General features: G+C 38.2%; 1 protein-coding gene across 4 annotated transcripts in view; it reads right to left on the bottom strand.

Annotated features, from left to right (window-relative positions):
- The window catches only part of LOC148644001 (netrin-G2-like), a 70,810-nt gene continuing 44,698 nt past the window's right edge, over positions 1-26,112 (bottom strand). The window contains exons 8-14 of one of the 4 annotated variants that reach the window (XM_088615505.1): positions 24,261-24,344; positions 22,649-22,765; positions 13,194-13,247; positions 11,183-11,257; positions 7,391-7,558; positions 3,053-3,187; positions 1-953 (exon numbers count right to left, since the gene is read on the bottom strand). In XM_088615505.1, the coding sequence (XP_088471631.1) occupies positions 730-953; positions 3,053-3,187; positions 7,391-7,558; positions 11,183-11,257; positions 13,194-13,247; positions 22,649-22,765; positions 24,261-24,344 (857 nt within the window). In that variant the 3' untranslated portion in view covers positions 1-729. Of the gene's footprint in view, positions 954-3,052; positions 3,188-7,390; positions 9,452-11,182; positions 11,258-13,193; positions 13,248-22,648; positions 22,766-24,260; positions 24,345-26,112 lie in introns of those variants that run through there. The other 3 variants (XM_088615506.1, XM_088615507.1, XM_088615508.1) reach the window with 3 other exon arrangements.

The raw sequence follows: 26,112 nt of genomic DNA, 5'->3' as shown, positions 1-26,112 counted from the left end.
AAAAGAATAAGCAAATAACAGTCACATTTACTGTTGAGATTTACAGTGTAATAAAATGCCCATCTTGGATTTTTATTTTTTTAATGATAACGTTTACTTGGAACAAAAATAACAATTTCTACAAAAAATATTCAAACAATGTATATATTCAAACAGTATATAATAGTAATATATTATATTTCTTTATTTGGATAAGTAATATTCTGTGTTTGCGTCCTAAATGCCGTGAAAAACACTGTTCACAATCGGGAAGGATACAAACACAGAGCTGGATTTTTCTTTTCTCTTCCCAACTTCAGACAACATGACCCCTTTAGACCACGGATGAAATGAACCAATATTGCGGAAAATAAAATGTGGAAACGATTTTTGTTTCGAAAAACCTGGCTATTTTTTTTAATAGGCTGCAGCAGCGTTTACAATCCATCTCGGTCCGAAAACTATATGGATAAGTGCAGTATTTAGTGGGGTAGGGAGGGGAAACTTGCAACTACAAGAAGAAAAACACCTCTTTTTTCCCCCGTCTTTCTCTTTTCGTACGTTCTAAGTATTTATTTGGTATGAAAGTCAGTTCAGCACTGACGCTGGCGAGAAAAGTCTCAGATCAGACGTGGGTCTGCGAACCGGTCCTTGCGAGTGGCCCTCTCTTCTGCAGTGTGTTGGTGGACGCAGAGCACCGAGAGGGAGGCGAAGTCCAGTACCGGGAAAGCTCCCCACCCCGTGTTGCGCTCAGTAAGCAGTTAATATGGCCAGCTGGCTTAGCGTGGCGCAGAGCAGGAGGGTGGCGAGGCTGAGGTACGAGGCTGAGGCGGCGTCGCACTCCCCGTTTTCTTTGGCGCACTTGGGCTGCTCGCAGAGGACTCCTGTGAAGCCGGGAAAGCACAGGCACCGCTGGTTCTGGTGGCAGGTCCCCCCGTTCTGACACAGCAAGAACTCCTCGTCGCAGACGTTGGCTGCCGGAGAAGAGGCAAAAGCAGAAGGAAGGCGTCAGCTTCGCGAGAGGAAATGGTGGTGTTCACCTGCTCGTTTCTAGTTCTCCACAAATCAGCGTTAGTCCGGTTTTCCTCAGGGTCAGGATGTTCAGGTCTCTGGGGGTTAATTCAGACGCCTGCTGACTAGAGACATTTGGACACGGATATCTCTGTACATCCTCTACAACCCCAATGTATGAACGGAAGATTGAGGTACTCTATCCCCACAGGATGGAAAATATCCAACATCCTTGTGGCTTGTAAATTAATCTGAGTACACGGACAGTTAATTTTACTTCAGCCAAATCCAGACCAGTTTACTATCCCTAAAGCCCCAGTGAGCTGAGTTGAGGAACACATAGTAACCTCACACTATTAAACAGAAGTGTCTAGTTTTGTTGTAAACCATATTCACTTCACGGTGCTGAAAATCTGCTTACACAGCAAAATCCATTTCTACCAGTTTAATATATTATACCTTAAATAATTTTTAATGTTAATTGTATATTCAAAATGCACCTACATAACGTTTTTGTAACCTGGAGATCCTGCAATGGGTTATTGTGGAGGGCTATCAGAGCATAGATTCATTCACTGTAGTATAGCCATTTCATGTACACTAAACATGTCAACCCAGCATAGTCTTCATTTGAACTTGTGTGCTGTCCTACTGTTTTCCTTTCTAATTCAATAAAACAGTCTAAATACAATCAAGTTAAACATTTGCTGGCACATTCTCCCTTTGGTAAATAGTTTCAGACCCAAAGATACACGTTTACAAACATAATTGAAATGTGGCACTTCGATTTGAAGGAAGAAAAAACACAGTCCACAGTCACTGTTATGGTAGTGACCTCTAATTTAATGGAATTTGCAAAGGCTGTTGGGAAACAGGGTACTCCCATCATTCTTTAATAATTGGTCTCAGGTGGTTTTCATGAGCCATGTGACTCTACAACCACAATCTCAAAAGGTAAGACAGTGGTCTGAATGTGTTTTATTTTTAATCAATTTCAGTCTATTAACAAAATCATCTTTGCTCTGTTATTTTATTCTCCACTATGTTCAGTGTATTGTTAAGATAAATTAGGTTTGATGATAACAGTGCTTACCTTAAAAATGTCATTTTTAAGTTAGTCAAATTTTAACAGCAACGTTCTAACTCCAAACTCTTATAAAATGTGCACAAATTTCAGATCCCTTTCATTTTATTTAGGTGAATATTATGTTTTTTACTTTCATGTGCTTAGATTATAACTAAAACTAATCAAACTTTCATTCACTGTGAATGAATCTTAAAGGGTACCACCTAAACCCAATTGTTTCCTAATTACTTTAGAAACTTCTGTTAACACTATTTTGACAAGCCTCTAACACACTCCTAATGAATGCAATGATAAGGGAACATTCTAAAGAAATGTCACAGGAAGACCCCTTAATGGATTAAGACACTTCTCAGTTAACTCATAGTCTCTACGGTGTTACTGTTTCTAAAAGCACTGCTTTACATCAGAATGTCAGTGAGAACAAGGAGAGGTTAGAGCAGATTTGATCAGTAAGAGAAAATTGAAAAGGCAATTGCAGACTCAAGTAATTACACAAGGAACCAATTGGTGACCAATGATGAGGCAGTTTGTGTAAATCAGACACATGCATCTTGCAGATTACAGGTAAAGTGCTATACAACAGTCCAGTCACATTTATCTGTCACCACAACACAGCGTTTTTAACAACCTGATTGCATTGTCAGTGCAGACAGTAGTTTTGGATTTTGTCGCAAAGCGTCTTTCCTATCTGATTCACCGGAGAAAACACGAGACTGAAAACCAAGAACAGACACTCTGCTGCTTTAGCTTCAAAGCTCGCTTCTGCCACACATTGATTCCTTTGAGTGAGGCTTTTAGACTCCCGCCCATTCTCAAGAAATATTACCATCAGCCAGTCAGTTCCACTGCCCAGAGAGAAAGTTTTACTCCATGTAGCTCCCAATGTGGGTACCGGCACCTGCAACGCCTTCAGCTCTCTGAAGCCCCATCGAGTGTTTCCCTACCCTGCTGCGACTTCTTCCTTGCTGTACTTACGGAAACAGCCCTGCTTCCAGTAGTATCCGGGCTGACAGTCTTCGCATTTCGGCCCAGTTGCACCATCTTTGCACATGCAGTAACCCGTCTCATTGCAGCGGTCGTGTTTGGAGCCCATCAGGTTACAGTTACATTCTACAGAGAGATTAACAGGGCACTGCTTTGGTGCAGAGCAGGGGCAGAAGGATGCCTGGCTAAGAAGCATGCAGTTCCTATTCCAAGGCTCTCCCTCAGCCCTCCACACCCTCCCTCTCTCCCTCTTGGGTGTTGTATCACAGGCCGAGCAGGGCTCATTTCTGCATGTTAGTCAATGAAGAGTAATGATCCTCATTCTTCTCTGTGACCAAACTGCCCACTCCATGGCAAGAAGTTTGCTTAGAGGCGAAAGTTTAATCTATTGGATACAGGGCTTGACATTTACTCTTATAAACATCGTCATGTTTTCTGACAGGAAAAGTCTAGAATTCAAGCCCGGTTTATTCTGTAACAGAAATGGAAAATGTACAAAGACAGCAGCAACATGGCACATCAACACCACAGGGGATGATCTCTTCTGCTCATTTCAGATGCATTTCCTTGAAAACTTAATCTAAAAAGTAACCTTGACAGACTTGTAATCAATCGGAAGTCTTTGAAAAATCCAAATTCATTTTTGACATGAAGATGAAGATAGGCCTATGAAATATGTGATGAGCTATTGCTATTGGGATGTGTTCCACAACAGGTGCATTCAAACATTTAGATCTGACTACCAAAAGCCATTTTTGTGCCAATTGGAATAGAACAAGGCACAAAAATAGATTTAATAATACTACAAATTTAATTTAATTAAATCAAAATCATAGGCAACTGAAATGACCAAACACAATTTTTAGTTTTAATTAGAATTTTGATAAAAAAAAACTGAATTTATCTAAATTGTTCTTTAGGGGCTCATGATACTGGGATGAGTAAAACTGCAAATATTTTGATTTAAATGACTACAATTCTCTTTTCTTATAACTTTATTTGCTTCTTCAGGGGGAACAGAGAAGCTACGATTTAAAAGCTGTAGAGGGTCTTTATTCAAACTGCCATCTTAAAGCCTGTTAGTCTCATCTTGCACAGATCTACCTGGGGATAATATCAAAGGTAAGCTTTTTTTCTTTTCAGCCGCCTTGTTATAATTTCATTGTTAGACTTGCCTACTTGGTAGGCCAGACTATAAGGGTCCTCTGAGTGATTAAGGTTAAAACAGCTACATTATCCCACAGTTTTTCATTTCTACTCCCTTAGTGAAAAGTGGTGCTCAATTCTAAAGCACAGCTATGGTAATTTTAATATGTGTGGGCCAGTGGAAGGCCATTTCTGTTTGGGAACCTAAATGTAATGCCTGTTATGTATTGATATTTTCCCTGTATCAGTTAGGGTTTCCTAATTTTGCTCTTGCTACAACTCCATTGAAGTGGTCTCATTGAAAAGGATAAATGTTTATTTATTTGAATTGAGGGCATCTAATTTAAAGATGAATGTTCTCTAGGCCTCTGCTTGTATTTACTTTACTGTTGACAACAACAGCTGTGGTGAATTTCAGATGGCTTTTTTAAAAATCTCCAATTAGATTTTATCCTACGGAATTTGGTGTTGCTTTTTTGATGTCAACTAATCCTCAATAGCTCAAATTTGGTATACTTATACCGTAGAGCCCAACTTGTGCTTGACAAGATAAAGTTTTTTTGTTTTTTATACTTTATACCCCTAATGAAAATTGAACTTTTTTTTCCCTCTTATTGGATATGACTTGTTTGAGAAATGAATTAGAAATTAAAGATTAATTTACTGCTGATGACCTTTGTGACTCTTGGAGAGGGCAATCATATTTTTTTATATATTGCAGAAAATAGGATAAACACACTGAACCATTCCTTATCTAACAGGAAACTGTTAGGGGACTCATCTAGGTTTTTTGTTTCTCTACCAGTAGAGGTCAGCATAAGGCAACACACTCCTAGTGCTGTTAAATAGGCACAGTTTCATAGTTTTAACTATTACACAGTATCTATGAATTACATATTCTTCCTCTGCTGGGATTTAATTAAATGTTAAATGAAATTTTATTTCAATTAAACATTTTAATTAAATGGTCTAAGCAAGCTTTAGTAAGGTAGTCACTATACCTATTTTTAAACTGGAAATATTAGTTGTAAATAATAAAACAGTAAATAATAGTCTCTAACAATAAATCTTATTTCATTTAAACACCATATCTTTTTGGTTTAAACAATGCCATTTTTATTTAAGTTATTTTATCATGTAATTGTGTTGTTGATTTCATGCTCAGTTTGTGCTCTGCTATGTAAACTCTTGAAAAGCAGTCTTTGCTATTTAAAGCCAAATGGAAATATGCAGTTTATTCTATGTTATTGATTAAATTATAAGAATTTTAGAATACAATTAGACTAAAGTTTTATGTTCTTTTTACATGCCGTATTTCTAATTAAGTGTTTGCAGACACTGAGCTTTATTCAACGAACTCGTTGAGTATTTTAGGCTGTTTCATTATCTGTGGGTTATTTTTGCATTTTCTTTCAATAATCAGTAATTATCAGTTTAAAAACACTTATACGGGGGATGATTTTCACATACAGTACACCAGCAGTTTCACTTTGAAAATAAAGGCATTTTAATAAATCAGCATTATAGATCGAAAGTACATGACTTTCTGAAAACGATAGCATTATACATCACCCTGAACTGCCACAACCCACCAGTTAATCTTCAATTAACTTAAGTTCCAAACCACTGCGCACTCACTTTTCAAAGTGTTCGCTTCTATTCAGCAATGGAGTATCCTGAAGGCTGCATTTTGTCTGACATCACTAAAGTGATGCTGGGAAAATGCTTTTCTCCTGCAGATGTGATTGATGTCACATAAACAGCTGCCTTGAGGTGGAGAACACACTCCTGGACTGAATGGATGCTCACATGTTAAAACTAAGCTCTCAGGGAGATATGGGTCTCATCAGTATGAATTGCCTGCTGCTGATAGGATTATAACATAGAAGCCCTGTTTGGCGAGCAAATCGTAAAGGAAATACAAAGAAGGGGTTTCCCAAGAAGATTGCACAACCTTCCAAAGTTGTTTTATTAATGATATGGAATTTAGCCAACCTTCAAATTCAGAGGATATCTGGACTCACATATTTAAAAATGTGTGCAGAGGGTAGGAAACCATACGAACACTGGGCCGAATATCATACAAGGACAGAGCATTTTGCTTAAAGATGCAGGAGGAAATGTGTGAAACTAATCTACGTTAGTCCAAATATATTGGGGCCTTATTTCCAGGATAGGCTCATGATTAAAGGAGTCAATCTGACTACAGAGAAGACACTAACCCATAGCACCATGGCCTCTAAAGACACTGGATCTTCACTGTTCACACACTTCTTCACTTCTTGGTTAATTGCAGTGATCACATACAGGGTAATAATACAAGACATAATTATTGTCTGTAGGTTAGTACAAGTCAATACAATAAATGGGACCCTGGTTTGCCTACAACTTTGTCAAGAATTCCCCCTGACCCATCTGGAGGATGGTGTTAATGCTATTTCTGTGTCAGTGTGGTGACAGTCCAGTCAGCACTAGTTCTTTAAAAGGCATTGCCTGTGTATTGTTGCCAAGTAATTTTGTTATTGTAACCTAGACATGTGTGACTTAAAGCTTATGCTGATGTTTAACTGTATGAAATTGTAATAAAAAACATCCTTTTTGTTGCATATAGAAAAAATTGAAACTGAAATGCGAATACTTAAATTACCTGGAATTACAAACCACAAAACATTTAGACTGGTCATTCATTTTTCACTGCCCTGTGATTAGTTGCAAGGGAATGAGACTTCTGTAAATGATTTTGTGCAGTGCACCCTAGAATAAAAAGGCTTCATCTAGCAATTTCCTCTACATTTAATTTGTTCAAAAGTTCTCGCTTGTCATCATATCATTATAACACTTTTTAATTCAGCATAAAATTATTGTAGTTGCAAAGCAAAGACAGAATTTTCTCTTTAAAACTGCCATGAAATTTAAAGTTGTTGTAGTGCTCATTGTCATGTTGGCAGTATACAGCACATTTAGACAGTAGACTTGACAGGTCTGCTATAGGTTAGTACAAGAAAAAAGAAACTAACAGTACTGAGTTTGTCTGGTTAACGTTTCTTACTACAAATTCAGTGCTTTCAGGTACATTGTTGTATCAATAAATACCTTACAAACCCAAAGAGTTTCTGCTATCGGAGGTGAAGTAAAAGCAATGCACAGATACCTATGTTGTCGAGTGTGGAATTCCTGACTGACCTATACAAACGTTCTCATCGTCCAGCTCCGCAGAAGCATTCCGGAAGTATCCATGGCGGCAGGCTTGACAGTTCTGCCCCCTAGTGTTGTGTTTGCAGCTGACGCAAGTCAAGATGTTGAGAAAATCAATATAACTGCAGCGATTTGAGTGGCCATAGCACTCACAGTCTGACAGAGGAGAGAGCAAAGCAGTGTTAATGTCATATCCAGGGTTGTAAAAAGGGTGAGGGGTGGGGAGAGGGGAGCTGTGAGGATCAACCTGTGTCTCATTCGAATGATTTGGGCTGGAAGTCTGTCATGGAAGTGTGTGCTTCAAAACAAAAAACACATCTTGTTTACTCCACCACTGAGCGCATCAAGTCAAATTCGTGTAACTAATTATTAATGAAGTGTTTTTCCAAATGCTTCTTTCCTCCTTGTTGACAGTATTCAAAAATTCTCTGTGATGTTTTGTATGAGCAGCAGATTTGTCCACAACAGCTCCTGTACTAGTTATGTGAAGTTAGAATGTATATAACTTTATAAAAAATCATCAGCTCTCTTCTAAAACTTCGCCTGCAGAGAATTATACTCTACAGTGAATGCGTGATTTGTATAGATGATTCTCTGTTTTGTCTCGTTCCGTTCTTTGTCTCTGATGCGTGTGAGATGATCTGAAGAAACATGTTTTTACAGAAGAGTCTTTTAAACTCTTCCATAAAAACATGCTTATCAAGTAAAAACAATAGCTATGACTTTGAGCAGCTAATTTGCGAAGCCAGCCAAATTTGCTGCATGCACAATGCATTAATGTACAGACTTGAGGTATATTACGGACCTCCAATGTGCAGTGCAAAGAATTATTGAAAAAAGGCTTTCTTCTGTGCATTGTGGAACATGAGTGTCTAAATGTGGAGTAAAGTTAAATACTCTTAATTATGATGCATTTTTAAACCTTTATTTGAACAGACTAGACCTTGGAATACATGTTTAAACACTATTATGGCTAAAGTGAATGATTATGGTTGCAGTTGTACTTGAATAGTGCAATTTCAAGGTGTGATCAGTAATGTTTGTTTGGAGCTTGTTTATTCTGATTTGGTTGCACAGGAAACAATGACTTCAATAACTACAGTATACTGAAAGGATCTTAAAATGTAGATCTTGGATTCAGCACAGCCCTTGATCTTCAATTATACCCACGTCATTCTCTAAAAGAAATAATAAGCACAATGAAGAATAACCAGCCTCAACAAAGTGAACCAAACATTATATTACAGGACAATAGTGGTGGAGTAACTCTCTAGGAATTGATAATTCTTTTAAAATACCTGTGACCATAGTTAATACGACCACATTATCTAAAGAGAAGGCCAATTAATACAAAACCAAAATTACTGTGTTGCTTATCACACAAAGCATAACTCACCTTTATTGTTAAGATTTATAAGACCTAATTAAGGTTTTATAAAGCTTTAGAAGAATTCTTCTTCATTGATACTGAAAGCCACTGAACATTCTTTTATAAATTCATTTATGAAACATGTTTATGCATAGTATCTGTTTAAGGATATATTTAGACCTGTTTAGTACAGGATTGCTATGTTTAAGCAGGAGTTACATAATCCTTTACCCTTTTTTTCCTTATGTTTAAACATTTATGGGATGTTTTAAAGACAACTGTATAAAAACTTCTTTAGAGAAATTTGCCCATCATATCTGTGGGAAATGAGGGCAAGGACTACTAATTAAATATAAATGTCCAATTACACTCCAGATTGTTGTGGGAACAGGGAGTTGTTTCACAAATTATTGCAGGGCCTAGAAAGGCTTTCAAACAGATTCTATAATCAAACAGCACATGGTACAAAGTTGCTTGTTTTATGGAGGATGAGGGATATTTTTATTTGGCAAAAAATATCTTCGAGCTCAAATCATTCTTAATATTTGAGATAATTTTGGTTAGGCTTTTAAAAGAAGCAATAACTTTAACAACGCACTGGAACAGGGGCAAAATCACAGGAGAAAATATCAAAAGAATTTTCACAGCAGCCGATTGGGTAGAGACAACAACAGGCTTACCTTAACGAGTCATATTTTAACCAAAACATGCAAACAAAGATGAGAGATGATAAAGAGAGGGACATCAAACAGCGATGAAAAATTTGGAAGAAAAAAAAGTCAACAAGAACAACAACAAAAAATTAGATGGTTAATTTTTCCACAGTTACAGTTTTAAAAGTAGTTTTTAGTACGTTATTCAAAATCTTATTAGTTTGCTATTTAAATTAAATAAAAAATCAAAGCTTGTTATGGAAATATTGTTTAAATTGACAAAATGCTCTCTTCTGTTTTAGTCTTCATCTATTTCAATATTTAGAGCTATTTAGTTTTACCTTTACAGGCTAATGGGGCAGTATTCTAATCATCTGGTTGTATTTAATAATGTTCAGTAGTGATTATAGTTTGTGACTGAAAGAGTTCTTTATTTTAAAGCTTAATAACATCATACTAGGTAGTTGAGGAAGAGGGGCAGTATTCTAATGTATGCACTTTATGTAACACTCATTCAGACAAAGTATTTCACAACAGCCAGTGATGTTTTTTTATCTTTCTCTGAATGTCAGAACCTCTATTTCTTACAGTGTGCCATTCTTTTAGATATTACAGACGTCTTTGATGTTTTGACTGGATTTTGTCTGAATAAAAAGGCAACTGGAACATAAACATTCATAGTAATGTGTACACAACTAATAGTTTTTCTGGACTTGCATGAGTTAAAAGAGTTGTAACAATTTGTTGTGTATTTATGAGGAAACATTGAAGTTTGGTTTAGCCTTGTTTGCTTTAACTAGATGTTTAGAATGCTACCTTCTATTAGGGCTTGAATGTCACCATAACATGGACAATGCATATGTCTCCAACCAGGAAAAATCATTTCAGAAGTAGCTTAAACACAGCTCCTAAAACATAAAGACATCAGAAACAAGGAGCTCCAAAATGCTTTACAGAAAATGGATGCACCCATTAGGCCATGAGCATTCAATGTATCAGCCTAGACAAAGTATGCATTAATTTTTTTTAAAGTACATAAAACCCTACATGTACATGCTATATACAGCATATGGAACAATCTGTTGATGGTAGACACATAAATACAAAAATACCTTTGTTCATCTTCAGCACACCAAATATATTTTTACTAGAACGCTTTCAGTATATTCACTAAGAATGTATTCAATTAATTAAATTTTTTATATGAATTTGGAAATTTTGTGGTGCATTACAAATATACATACCCACATTCAAAAATAAAGTGGGTGTACAACTGGCTACAAAATGAATAGAAAATGTACCGAGAGGAAGGTTTCACGTGCATTGTGAGCAATGATGAGAGAAGCCCTTACAGAATAAAATATTTATGATGAATTTGCAATACTGTCACTACTCAGTTCAAGACAAATCCTCTCAAAGCTAAAACAATTTCTCCATTCCCCCCTGAAATCAGTATAGGGTAGTTTATAAAGGGCGACAAATAGTGTGGCCCTCTAGAACTGTATATTGGGCTGCTGAATCTGTTTCTGGATTTGCTGCAGGAACTTGTCTTGGGAGAGCAGAGTTCCATTTTCCTTCCATTTTGTAGATGAATTTAACGAGGAACTCCTTTTGCCATAAAAAAGAATCAGTTGAAAAATGATGCTTTCAAAACACTGTTGTAGCCTATGTTTTTTAAACAGGTGCATGGTGCCCAAATAGTTTCATTCAAGCCCTATCTATCACGTTCACAGCACATACCTCAGCATTTTCTCTTACCTTTAAAATTTCCATATGCTATGCCTGACAACTGGCTGGACTGAGGTCGTCCAGATTTTAAGAGCTTTGAGGTCCCTTAGAAAATAAAATGTGCATGTTTTTCCCATTCTCTGTAGCTTTAAAGGGGAATTTCTCCCTGTGTTTAAACCATTTGTAATAACGATGTCCCCTTAAAAACCTAGATTTAAAAAAATATATATTCTATGCAAAAATCCTCAAGCAGTCTTTTTGAGATTTATTAGAGCATCATTGTAAGGAAAGGCAACAGTACTGTAAAAACAGTGTCCAAAGCTCCATTTCAAAGGACATCTGAAGTTTTAACCTTCAAAATATCAGTCATTTCTCTAATGGTACTGATCGATAAAGATGCAGTTAATACAAAACAGAGTACAATGGGGTTCTTTTACAAATGTTCTGTTTCTGTTTGACAAAAACTGAGAGTAGTGTTAGTCAGAGTCTGCAAAGATACTCTAAGTTTTATCTCACAAACAGAATGGTGAAGACTTCAAGATCTAGTTGTCCATTCACCTATCCTTTTTCAGAAAGTACTATTAAGGGTCATGACATACTATAGCTTATCTCAAAAGCACAGGGTGCAATAGTGGGACAACAGTCTGGACCGGACACTAGTCCACCGCAGGGCACAAACACAAGGGCAAAATTAGAGATGAGAGTCAGGTGGCAGCCACACTAACTGCTACACAACTAAGTCACCCTGAAAATGTCATTACAGTCCCTCTCCATTCCATTAGAGGTCTCAGCATGGAAAATGGCCCAGGTCACAAAGGTTAAATCTTTTAATATCTAATAGCACTAAACCCTGCTGACACTTTAAACCTCATCGAATGTCATATTGCAATTCCCTTAGCTTAATAAACGAATGTAAACTCATACCAAGCTTTTGGAAAATGTGTTTATCCATGTGCTCAAAAATTGTAACAATTTAGTACAACTTTGCTCTTCTATGATCAGCACAAGGGCAGGGAAGGCGTTCCACCTTCCAAGCAAATATACTGTAAGGCTGAATCCATGCTTGAGATTCTGGTAAAGCATTAGACTTGCTAAGCAACACTTACAAATGCCAGCCTTTAATTATTTTATGTTGGTGTTACCTAGATTTTGCATCTTGATGTGCCCTTTACTTGCAGGTTCAGTGGAAGGTCTAACAGAGGCTGGTGGTGGTATTTTTTCCACGGTCAAAGCTGCTTTTTAAGAAAGATAATAGCCCAATGGTTTGAGAGAATGTCAAAGGGGAACCAGATACAGGCCTGACAGGGAAGCTGAAAGAGATATTATCAGGCCTCAAGAAACAAAACAGCATATCAGATTTTTGCTTTTGAACGTACAGCTTTTCACTTGATTGTCAAGAAACTTAAGTGTGCTTTTCTTTTCCCATATTATCCTGTTTTTAAGACAGTCGGGCTATTAACAGCACAGTTTTAGGACAGCTCCTTACCCCTCTACAGGGCTCATATGTGTATATTCTGAGCTGTTTTCACAGGTTCTAGTGCTACTGCACTGAAAATTTAATCAAGTGGACTAGGGTGCTTGACATAGGCATTCGCAGAGGATGCCAGACGTTAATTTCAGTCTCGTGCATAGACTATTATATACAAACATTTTTGCTTTTACTATGGGCTGTTCAGTCCATTCAGAATCTCTGGTGTAGTGGCACAGTCAATAAACAAACTGGAACCTTAAGAGCAATCCTAAGCTACCTCTAGACACACGCAAGCAAATGCAAACTACAAGAGCCTTCTTTAAGATTAAAGTTTTCAGATCATTGTGAAAGAGTCTCATATCATGCATATACTGTATATGAAGAACTGATAACTTGGTTGTATTTTTAACTCGTTAATCAATTGGAAAAAATAATAACTGTGTGGGGTTTTATTTGTATTCAGCTGTGAGGGCTGTTTATTGATTTCTGTTTTCCATTGATTAACTAGTCGTGTAATTCACAGTGACTAAGACACACACACATATCAGTACACTGCGGCTGTATAGATACCTGTCTTCTTGCTCTTTCCATGCTCTTTCTGCCCATACTTTGCTTTTGAGATGACTGTGTATTGCAGAGAGACAATGACACTTTAGAAATAGAAAACCTTTTGTCATTTCTAAATTGCCAAAGGAATCACAGCTAAACCTATTCAGTGAAGGAAGTGGGGAAGAACTTACACAGCTTCAAGACTGTTCTATGGCTTTTAAAATGTCTTCTGTTAAAGCACAGCAAGGGATGCTTTTAAAAGCATTTTACAACCTTTTTTTTGACTTGCTTGTAGGTGTGTTCTGGTATAACAAGACACTATAACTGGACACCTTTAGTTGTTTGTTTTTCAAGTACTGCAGTAGGACTTTAGGTGGGACATTTGTTTGTTTAAAAAACAAGAAGAAAATTAGATGGTGAGAGAGAAAAATACAGACTTCCACAACATAGCAATTGAGGTAAATACCCTCATGCTCACAATTTGCATCTTTGTGTTCTGAATACATTGAAGATGGTATTTCTCAGAATATGAGGTTTATTCAGGGGTGTAATTTTATGAGATTGTGAGGGGGCCCGCAGGTGATGCTTGGGTCCTTTCTGTGACTCTATATGTTGCGCTTCAGTAGTTTTCTGGGGTTGAGTGTAAACAGTATTTTGAGGTGCCCCTCCCATAAAATCAATGTTTTAATATGCTATTTGGGGGCTCCTTATTGGACATCCCTCCATACACACCCCCAGTTATATGACTCCCTTTTTTATGACATTTAAACATGCAGAACTGTGAAAAGCAGACTCTTTGTGTTCGATGAAAGTGACCACATTGACATTGTCCAGTCCAGGATGGGGGAGAAAGGCTATTTCTGAGCCCATGACAAAGCACACCATCAACCTCCCCTGAAGGGCAGTGTTTATTCCTGCTATCTTTGAAGGCTTCATGTATCTCAGAACAAAAAAAAAAGTTCAATAGATTCCTCTGTTTTACTGGCAAACTAACACCATGGTTCCTTCCGCCCATGAAATATTAATCAGTTGATCATTCAATAGCCATTTAAAAATAGATCAAAAGGTTTGAGCTCCAACTATATATAGTTTTACCTGTTACAGCTGTTAACATATTAAAACAGCTATGTCAATGAGAAGGAAAGACTGAGAGGGAGAGAGACAGGGAAAATACTTTTTTTTGTGTACTTTAAAAAAGCTTTCAGACATACTGTAGTTGACTGACACCAGTGATTTATTGTGTACTGTTAATCAAAGGATGAATTGCAAGACCTTATTCTTTCTCAGAATAAAATAAAGAAGATATATGCATATGAAAGCGTTTGTTTACTCAGACTCCCAGATACAGGCTACATGTTCATACAACGGTTCTAACAAAGAACACTTATTGTTACAAAGCAATAGTCACCCCTTTAGGACAAAAAAGAAGTGTAAATTATGTAAATCTAAATGTATTGATGTGTGCTATCCTTTTTCATATGTTTACAATTCCAAGGCTTTTTTGACAAAGGGCAACTTTGCAGCTGATGACTGGCAAGTGGTAACAGAAGAGTCCTATGAGCCAGGCCACTTCCCCATGATTTGCCATTAGCATCTGTTATCACCCCCAAACGCAGCAACCACCAAACTACATTATGATCAGGAATTATGATAGCTCAACACATCAGTTAAAGATATCACTTTATTGGCCATATACAATTTCTTGCATTAGGAATTTGTCTTTTCACCTACCCCAGCTTGCTCTCCATGAGACATACAGAAAGAGAGAGATAAGCTTGGGGTCAGAGTGCAGGGTCAGCCATTTATATGGCACACTTTGAGCGGCTGGGGTTAAGGGCCTTGCTCAGGGGCTCAATAGAGTAGGATTCCCCTGCCAGCCATGGGATTTGAACCAGCAACCTTTCAGCCACAGGCACAGATCCTTAGCCACAGAGCCACCACTCCGCCCTAATGTATGACATTGTCATATTGGACAAAGTCAAGTAACTTTGTTAAAAGCAGCAGTGCAATAGGAATAATTCTCCCATTACACAGCTGTTTGATTGAAAGCTGGAGACTATTATAAAGCCCAACTCCACATGCTGGACGATTAAGGTTATTGACCTTATTCTTAATCAGTGGATTTGTATACAGATTGTATAGCTATAGCATAAAAGCAATGTATGCAGTACACAGCAGTTAAATTCCATACAATCTGTAAAACAACACACAATATAGAAGACCCAAAATGGACAAAAACTGCTATGCAGTAGGAGAGCCCAGAAGGCTCTGGGCTCCAGTCCTTGCAGAGGCATTACTTTAGTACCCTTGAAAAGTCACTGTACTCTGATTGCTTCAGTGAAATGCTCAGCTGTATTAACTGTAATACAGTTTATGGATAAATGTGGGAGGCAAATAAACCAGTGAAAATAATACATTAATAATACAAAGAGAGGAATGCAGCCTTTCTGTTACTTACAGTACATGCACGCTGTAGCAGACAGACAACAGCAGCCCAATACTGGACACATCGGTCTGAACAAATTGCTGGTTATCTGGAATCTGTTCTTCACTAACTGTCCTAATCAAGGATTTACCTAATTGTACTCATCTCTCCGTTGGGAGTCTCACAGTTTAATTTGCACTCTTTGCCAGCAGAAAGCCCTGTGGTGACACAGCATTCTCTCAGAATAAATCACAGGCAGCACACCATTATCACAGCCTGAGCCCCACTGGGCTTTCCAGTGGTGGATGGAGGGGGAGGGGTCCAATTCCCTTCTCCGCCTCACTCATATGTAAAACTGGATACTTTTCTACTCTAAATGCCATCTGGAGGATGATTCAGGACAGCCAAACTTCTGCCACAGTTCACACATTTTGCCTTTCATATCGTTCCATGATGCTCTAATCATGAACAGAGGTGCCTTTTCTTATTCAGGGTTAAGAGAAACAATCTGGCATGAGCTTTCAAAGGCTTTTATGGGCTTCTTTGAATGTGCATGAATATTACCGCTTTGAGTCTGGATGAGCTCATTCTTCGTGCACAATCATTCCAGTGAACAAATAAACATTGCAGAGAAAATGTCATCGCTGTAGTGATATCGGCAATCTTCCCTTTCATGTTGTAACACCATTGTGTATGTGATGTTAGGAATCTGATTTTGGCTCTTTAAAATTTTAAATACACACATTTCTATCTGTACCCCAGTGATTTTTTTATCTTGCTGTTAACCTCTTATTAATGCAAAATCATAACAAACTGAGTGAATAATGGAGGGAATTTTGTTACCTGTTGTTAAGAAAGGCATGTTAATGTTACTGTACTGTATATGTGCTAAATGGTCAATCAAGATTTAATATGGAAAAGAAGTTCCGGTGTACAAATCTCATTCCAGCCTGAGAGGGAGGCAGACCATGCATGTTGTCCTTCAAAACATATCTGCCTTTTTTCACACTGCAGGATCCCACAGTGCCTTCAGTGCAAGTTTTTATCAATTGGAGGAATGACGTCGTTCAACTGAAAAAAGCTGTAAGCTCACAGTCGCACACCTAGGGCCCAGCCAGTGAACCATTAAAACTCACCAATATGAGGTACTTCCCAGCCAAAAGTGGGCAATCCAGGTCAAAAGTCACCTACTGTAATTCCACAGGCCAGACTTAAAATTTAATAATTACAGCAATTGTTTATTCCTAGCACTTGTTTATTGATCTTAGTGCCAAAGAATCTCAACATAATATATTAATATACTTCTGAAATGCAGCATCTACCTGGTTGACATAGCAAATAAGGTGCCAAAATAAAAAATTCCTTCACCAATTAATTTAAGGAGGAAATTTTAGGAGGCCAGAGTTTTTAGACCCAAAGAGGAATTTAGACAGTATGTCAAGGTTAACACTCCTCTTGTAATTAGCACCAAAGGAACTTTAATTACTAAGAAGTGTGGACTTCGGTTTCACATCTCATCTAATGTATATTGTCTATTTCCATCATATTAAGGTTTTCATATTCTGGTCCAGTGGGAAGAGTGACACCTATAGGTCCACTGACACCCCTTGCAGTCGCAGTCTTTTTTTCCTTTGAGGTCTCCATTCTTAGATGTAACACAAGGGAGTCTTGAATGTGCTTCAAGAGTCAACTTAATCAGTTACAGGATATAAAGCTGTTAGGTCTCAGCCTGTGTGCTGAAATAGCACTTTCACTGGGTGAGCCACATGGGAGACAAAAATTAGAAATCAATCAATATTGACATTAATCATAGCCCATTCCTTCTTAGAGTACAAGAATGGACAAGTACATCAGTGAGCTTTGTATCTTGCCTTTAAAGAGCTGCAGTACTTTGCTACTATTGCCTCTGAGTACAGCTGTATAACTAGTGTTATGTTACCCTGTGATATAACAATTAAAAGCTTGAAAATTTGATGTGGAGTATGATATAATATTAACAACATTAGAAAGGGAAGACAAGCTGAAAAGTATGTTGGGAGAGAGGATTGTTCACTCTCAATCATTCTTAAAATGTAAAAAAAGTCAAAAGTGTATTGATTTACTTATTAGTACATTCTTGAAATTTTGAAAGTGTGATAAGTACACAAGTACATAAAAAACATACAATATAAAATAGCAGATCAATTAGCTTATTACATGATTATTAATTAACACCCTATCCTTTTTACTGTGCTTTTACTTTCCTCCACACTGCAAGCAGCTCTGTATTCCCTTCAGTTGGCATGATTATTAATATTGTGATTCATTCTTTTATTCAAAAATGCACTGTCATTAATGAATCACTTGTATTTTGTATAATGAATCATTTGGCTTGTATTATGGGGCAAATATGTAAAACCAGAAGTGCATTCTTCAGGGGCTTGGAGTTACAGTATCTTCTCATTTTGTTGGTGTTACATCTACAGAGCACCTGAACTACAAATTTCTAACTAGGTAACGGAGTGATTAATTGCTTGTAAGCTGTACCTCAAAAACAAAGTTATCCACTCTAAATACAATATATGGAAACACTTGAAAAGTTCAGTCAATAGTCTTTTCCTGTATATTGTTACATCATGAGAGATTGAAATATGCCTGTGGAAAGTGATGATACTTGTGCCTGCTTTGTGCACTCTTCAAAACCTCATGACGAGACACATAGTAAGGAATGAGTGCTTGTGAGTTTGCATGTACACAGGTGCAAACTCTTAGAATTCTTAGAAGGCACACAGGGTCTCTGGTTTAAATCAGAAGGTGGCAATGCCATGGCCAAGTGACTGAGAGAAGGACTGCACTCTGGGAATGTTGCTGGCAGGAAGGGTGCCACATGAAGTCAATAAGAGATTCTGGATCCAATCACTCAGCAACGCTAGACTCCAGCAGCACTACTAATGGGCAAAACATACCCATAAGAGACCAAGACCAGAGACACAGCAGTTATAGTGGCCAGCACAGCCTGGAGCGTGAACGACCCCCAAACCTGATTACAGAATATTAGATAAATTCCCGTGACATCAAGAGACTAGCGCAGTTTACGCCTCATCCTCAACATGAACAGGGGTCCTTATATTGGTCGGAGGTGGTGTTTTCCAAGGAAGTGGAGTCCTTTGTCCCTTTTGGCAGTTGCATGACATATTTATACAAGAGAATGAAATATTAATGCATTAGGGAGCAACACTGCTTTGCTAGCAATAATGGTAAAAAGGAACATTCATGCCAATTCTAGAAGTGGGTTTGGATGCTAATCTTACTACACAGCTGTCACTTGACCCACTATTACAACAACACCAATATCAGAGTAATCCTTTCATCTTTCAATATTGTAATGAGGGTCTGTCTCTGTCTGGAATCCCCATCATACAATGTGGCCTGTTGGTCTATTATATCTAACTAAGTAAGGGAAAGGCTGGATGGACATTTACACCATCAGTTAGCTTTGCTATTCGGACAGATACAGTACATTACTACATGACGGTTGGACGTGTGTTAATTGTGGACACATTAGATGATGATCACTTACACAGGGGTACCTGATGTAAATATACCATGTGGTTCCTATCACACATGACTTCTTGTCTATCTTCATCTTGTGTACAAATGCACAAATGGTGTCCCATCCACAACTGACAGAATCCATTTATCTTATGCAGATTAAATTTTATCTTGAATCTCATTTTACATTTCTAAACAGGTACAGTGTATTTAAAAATAAGAAAAAAGGACTGTAGCTTCATTGTAAATGCTTAAACCCCAATATTTAGTATTGTCCTACATCTTTAGTTTTACTATGTATAATGAAAATGAAGAGCTCATTAGATACAATTAAGTCTAATTACTGTATCTCTACAAGGCATTTTCATTGCCTAAATCATATGTTTCAAATTTGAAAAGCTTCATTTCCAGTAATTGTGCCAGAATTGCTATTGTCACACTCTATTCTAAATGTGTTTTTTTTCAATCCAGTGATTTAGTTATTTCTTCTTTGCTGATAATCCTTGAAACAAACTCTACAAATCTCCCCCACTGCCATATTTAGTCATTAATAATCCTGCAACTACAATAACATCAGTCGTCCTTCAAGGCAGTGGCTTTGTAGTATGCCATTAATCATTGTTTCCTTTTTTTTTTGCTTTAAGCATTGTGCAATCAAGTAGGCTTTGTTTCCCTATATGTTTTTGTGTTGACAGAGAACGCAATCAAGCTTATATAGAAGTCCAGGAAGCACATGGCCTAGGATATATATTCTGTGGAATAAAACAAAGGCTTCTAGAATGCGCTGCGAGTCTTGTACATTTGCAATAAAATATTTACACTCTCCTGGTCCCTGTAGCACATTTCCCTTCAACTCTGAATCATGAGTAAAAGGAAACTTAATAGGAGAAACTAATGTAATAGGATGAAGTGACTGATTAGAACAACTAGTGGGGCACACTTTTGTCTGGAACAAAAAGAAAAAGCACAGAGACATTGTCCGAGAAGAAACAATATAAACTGCACTCCCTTCTTCCAAGTCATATCAGGTCATTGGATTTAGAGAGGTGAGGAATTTACTCAGACTGTAATGCTGTGTATCATCCTGCAGAAACACAAGCTAAGCGCTCTGAAGGGCTGCTTTCATAAAAGGTCCACCACTCTCCAGTATGTTAAGAACTTTCTCTTTGTGGCAGTTTAATATTGTCGGACAAAAATGAGCCATGAAAGGTGGTGAGTTTGTATTCACCCCTATTGCAAGTCTCTCACTGATGTTAAATAGGGATTAGTAACACATTTCAAAAACCTTTAATCCTTGCATTAATTACTTTGTGCGGTTTATAACCACTCTGCATCTGGTGTCGTGTCATTTCCAAGCTGTCAGAAGAAACATGGAAAGGTGGATAAAATACTGGATTTCCCAAATCAGGCTTGTATAAACTACCATGGGGACAGAGGCAAAGAAAGGTACACAATTTCTCTGACAGCGACACAGCAGACATGTGCTGACTTGACAGTTTCTGAATTGGGAGAAACATTAACAAGCAAAAAAAAAAGAAAGCTTTCTTTTTTGTTAGGCTGCTGGGTCATGTTTATTTGACTTTGGGACTGTTTTCCTTATGGACCTGGGGCTGCAACCTGGCATCAGTTCAGCACTAAGCCCACCCCACCTCCCCCCCCTACTTCTCCCCTCTGGGATTTAAGCTGTATGCCTGTCCCAAATCTTTCCCATCTCATCGCTCACAGCCCTGTCCCTGACCTTCTCAGATCACACATCAGCCCACATCAGCTCGCAGATCCAACATCGCACCCGTCCCAGTGGGACCGGTGCTGAAGAGTGGTGATGACAGAGAGTGGGAGGACCAGAATGCTGAGAGACCCATTTACTGCCTCTCTTGATCTTTTCCCATCTCCCCCCTCCCCTCTCTCTCTCTCTCTCTGTTTCTCTCTCTCTCGCCTTTTCCCTCTTTTACTTTTAAAAAGGTTTCAGTAAAGATTAACAGTCTTGAGGGACTTTTTATTTGCTCTTTATAGTTTAGTTCACTCTGGCAATTACATCCGGTGTATTGAAGGGAGGTATTTGTTTTTGTAATGTTTCGTTTTGATTCATTGGCCACAAGGAGCTCTCTCACATACCAGGGAAGGGAATAGTATGAATTTTGTGAAAGCTTTCCAAAAAGGAAAAGAATCCAAGTATCTAGCTTTTCCAGGCTGTCATATTTTGTGCCCTCCTGGTTTCAGCACAGAAGCTTCAGTAGTGTAGACACTGAACGGTAACGTAAGGAAAGCTCAGTGTATGGCACTGTTAAGTTGGCACGATGGCCTATATACCTTAATGACTGATTTAGCACAGCAGTAAATGTTTTTAATCTCCTTTACTGGTTCTGGCTTAGGAGAGAATGTGGCACACTATTACACCTATAAATCACTGTAAGTACCAAGGATCCCAGCTGCTGAAGATCTGCTGGGTCTAGATAAAATATGATTTCAGGTTGAGTTTTCTTGCCAACCTGGAACAGTGTTTGGAGAGGTGATGGTGTGCTTAGATCATAAGGGATCCCAGGTCAAAAACTGCCTGAAGACCAAATGCTGATCCTGTCCTTTAAGCCCTATTGCAAATTGTCAGAGAGAATGATGCAGCTTGTTCATAAGCCACAAGATAAATGAAAGCACTATATATTGATGAGAACAGTAGTTTCATTTCTTTTGTTTTTCTGCCACGTGGACTGAATTGTTAGACCTACAACTGCATTTTTGTGGAGTGCTAACAGGCCAAGCTCTGTTAGCCAAGCCTTGGTTATGTGCCAGCACACCTCACACACCCACATTCAGGATGTACGTTGGTGAGAAATCTGCCAAAAATGTTTGTGTGAACTGATGATGTTTGTTCTTGTGCACAGATGTTCCTGGGAACCAGTGTGCTAGTAAATGCTTCACTGGCATTTTGATCAGTCCCATCCACTAATACAGGCATTTAATCATCACTAATTAAAATGTAATCAACTATTCTGCATCTCTTAATGGAGGAGAGAGACGCACCATTATTCGCACTTACAAAGCAATAAAACTGAAAGAGACAATTATGAAAACTAAAACTCCTACTGGAATATCACTTTATTTTTTGTCCCATAGGGTCCAATAAAATATAAAGCAACTTGAATGTTTCAATATGTATATACATAAAATATTACACATCTCAGAGTAACTCACAGTCAGCAGTATAACTTTTCCTGTTTCCCATAAGTTCTTAAATTGCATCTCAGAGTCTGCTCTGAAATGCATTTGTTAGGACTGCTATGCTTAATTTCTAGGCAGCGAATGAATGCTTCAGATTCTAGAAAGATATAAAGGACAAAATTCACTTTCTTTTTTATTCTGTAAGTTATATTGTGGTACAAGGTGATATGGTACAAGTGAGCCTCCATTAATTAATTAAAGAAGTAATCTTTATGATAATAAAGTATTGTCAAAAAAGAAATAATAATTACTATATCTTTCTTACAACTATTACACTTGTATGCTGTCTATTGGAACACCTTACCTTGCTCTTCTTTTAACATTTGTACTGTTTCCTCTCGGAGGGAAGGGGGTGGTGGTAGTGGGCTCTCTGTCTGAACAGTGGAGGCTTGAGGGGCTTGGTCTGAAGCCGTTACAAGCTCTTGAAGGAATAATTTGAGAAAGTATTGACTTGATGACATTAAGAGCCACAACAGGAAAGGAGTGCATTTGCATACGAGCTGCTGTCTCAGTTTGTTTTCTAAAAACGGCAGCGCTGTCACGTGGCGCGCAAACAATGCTGAGCTCGACAAAACCGCTCGCCGTTAACCGCTGCAGTGCCAAGGCCGGTCCACAGCTGAGCCTGCTAGCCAGCTGTGCATCCTCTCATAGGTGTTTTTTTTTTTTTTTCGGAAACCCTGTAATGGGTCTGCAGCATTGCAAATATCAGAAAAAAAGAGCAGGCTTAGGATTTTAAACTAGTCAAGAGATGAAATATAGATGGTCACAGCCCAGATAATCTAATCATAGGAGTAGAAACATAAAACTAAATTCTGTGGCTTTAAAGGAAACACGATGTGAAATATTGATTACTGGAAGTTTAATGCCTCTTTTGAACTGGAAACCGGTTATACGAAAGGCACATAAAGCGCGGGTGTCTTTGTTAATTCATGAAATGTTTATTAGATTCATCGTGCCCAAAGGAAGACAAAAAGCATGTCTCCCTGCCTCCCAAGCTTCCTGAGCTTTGGCACTGTAGGTGTTAAGTAATGGGGATTGCTGCAAATCACGGTGTGTACTCTAATGTTTCTGCCACGCGTTCTCTCCCACTCTCACGTGGGTTAAATTTTCTCACGCAGGACATCCTTACTCCACCAATGTTAATTTCATATTTATACCAGCATCATGTTCTACAACACAAAAAATGTAAAGCACTAATATAATACATTACAGGGATTCTACTGTATAACCATGCAGTATAAAGGAAATGCTTTATTAAGTCTAACATCTACAGATAATTCTAACAGTTTATGAAGCAATCATCTTGAGCTTTCTTCAAAAGTGGAATTAAAATTATGTTCCTGGGATCTCTTTTCCAATAAGGTATCATAAATCCCGATTCAAAAAGTGAAGTTGTTTATTTCGCAAACTGAATTCCCTGCCAATTAGCATTTAGACAATCCATTTTTAATTTCATGGGGTGCTTTTTCACAATAAAAACTGAGTTCAGACATCAGCAGCAATACATTTTCTTTTTTTCCACCCAACCTCACCTTTTGTTATTACTAATGTTCTTATTAGCTTTGCAAATGGGCAGAGCTGTTCAGAGCCACGTACACTTCAAATAAGTCATATTCACTGCTACGCAGAATTGAAATCTGGAAGCAGATCTCGCTACGTGAACCTTTCCATATTTGTGCAGCCATGGTTGTTTCAATAGTGATAGGCATTCTTGCTGTAAGAATAATTTTACGTTTTACTGTGTGATGCACAATCCATTTGAGAATTAATGTAAATTTTCATAGAACTCCTTTTAAGGCATAAATATTTTGTAAATCCTGAATTAACAGGGAAAACAGTACTCATAAACTGTTAGAAACAATTCTACTCTACTAGCTCTAAACGGGAAGTGAGAAATGATACATTTAGATTCCCACCTGGTTCCTTAGTGGCAGATTCACTTAACAGGGAGCTGAGTTTGGGCTCAGAGGCCTCAGTCATTCTGATGGTGGTTGTGGTGTCTATTTAGCAAAGAAGGGTCTTTAGTTCCAAGGACATTTTCTGGGGTGACACCAACTGACTGATCATTGTAAGAGTCCCTAACCTTGCCTGTTGGAAATCTGATCTGTCACTTCTTTCAACTGTTGCCTCAACATTTCCTACTTATGGCTTCTATAAGAAAATTCTGAGTTTTAACTCATCCTATAATAATGAGAAATGCTCTCAGGAAGCTGGTCTGTGCAAAGGTAATGGTTTAATGACTGGGAACTCTGATTGTGACCTTACACCCGAATGTATGTGTGACACATGTCCGAGAAGCACAGTTGGCACAAAGGCTTCAGCCATGTTGCTGATAGAGTGGAAATTGTTGAGGTAGAATCAGAATATCTCATGGCTTCAAGCAGCCTGGCATGTTGATATTTTATTTAGATTCTTCTCTCAAGCAGAGCCTTATACTGCCTGTGGCAGTCCTCTGACAACAGTAAAATATGTTTCGCTCTTGGAAAACAAAGCACAGCCCCCTAGACTCATTACAATCTGCATTCTGTTGTTCTTTATCAATTGACACAGTAAAACCTCTCCATTTTTACTGTCATCTGTCCTTATTGTTTATCCATGCAGAAGAAATACTATCAAGTGTGTTAATAAAAGAAGTCTTCCATTCTTGTTAATGCAGGCCTATACATTTTACATTTACAGTGCAATAAAGGTACTGTATAAACACACTGCTTAGTCGATCACAACAATCCTACAATCCTTTTTACAGATGACCCCCCTCCATTGAAAGAAGCCAGTTAACCCCTTACAGATGCCAAGTTCAAACCAAAAGGTCTTTTATGAATTAACTGCACTTGTTTTAGAAAACTTGTTAATATGCTGTAGACCTACATGAAAACTCCTGTTTATAAGGGAAAACAGTCATTTCACTCCACGAAATTCAGTCTGCAGGGAAGGGATCTATGTTTCATACAGCGAGAAGGTCCCACACAAGCCTGTTTGTTTTGTGATCAAATGTGGACATTCAAAATGACGATTTTGAATGGATCCCATCACGAAACCTTGAAGTTATTTGCCAACCTCTGCTGGGAGCTTTAGATTTTAAACTTTCTCAGGAGGAGAAAACAGTTCTTGCCGCTGTGCCTCGTAGTTTCGTGACGCTTCCTAACAGGCAGAGCTGCTCCCAGCACTTTGGCGGGTAGGGAGTGGGATTCGCTGATGACAGACTGCGGGCTGCCGGTTGGAAGCGGGTGGATTTTTTTGGTGCATATTTCCAAAACCTCCCCCCTCAGCCATCTGCCACAGTGATCGCCAAGCTCAGAGCAGATCAGCTCTACAAATGCCAGCTCCGATAATCTGGATCAGATCAGGCTTTGAGCTATTCTTGTAGAACAGCGCTCGTAGGAAGAAATATATAAAAGGGGTCAGGGGATGAGGGGACTCTTTCCAAAGCTCTTCAGCGCTATGTTTTTTTTACCCAGGCGTTCCTGAAACACATAAAACTAAAATTGATGACAAACGTCTCGTGACGCCTGAATTAGAATTACAAGGGTTTGGACAAAATCGGTATTTTATTTCCCGTTTAGTGTGAAGAGCACAGAATTTGGTGATATCTGCACTTCCACTGAGCTGACTTCCATTAACAAGCGAAGCAGGTGTGAATTACAGAAACCACCCCTGCGCTCATCTAAAAAGATGACGCGGTGAATCAGAGAGGAGGAATTTATTTAATCGAAGTAGCAAAGTAGAACAAAATCCCTCATTAACATTTCCTAGTCACGCTGTTACATG

This window comes from Lepisosteus platostomus, chromosome 21 (assembly GCF_059453375.1).
Source record: "Lepisosteus platostomus isolate fLepPlt1 chromosome 21, fLepPlt1.hap1, whole genome shotgun sequence".
Classification (NCBI taxonomy): Eukaryota; Metazoa; Chordata; class Actinopteri; order Semionotiformes; family Lepisosteidae; genus Lepisosteus; species Lepisosteus platostomus.
Note: the sequence above shows the minus strand (reverse complement) of the source record. Positions and strands in the feature narration are given on the sequence as shown.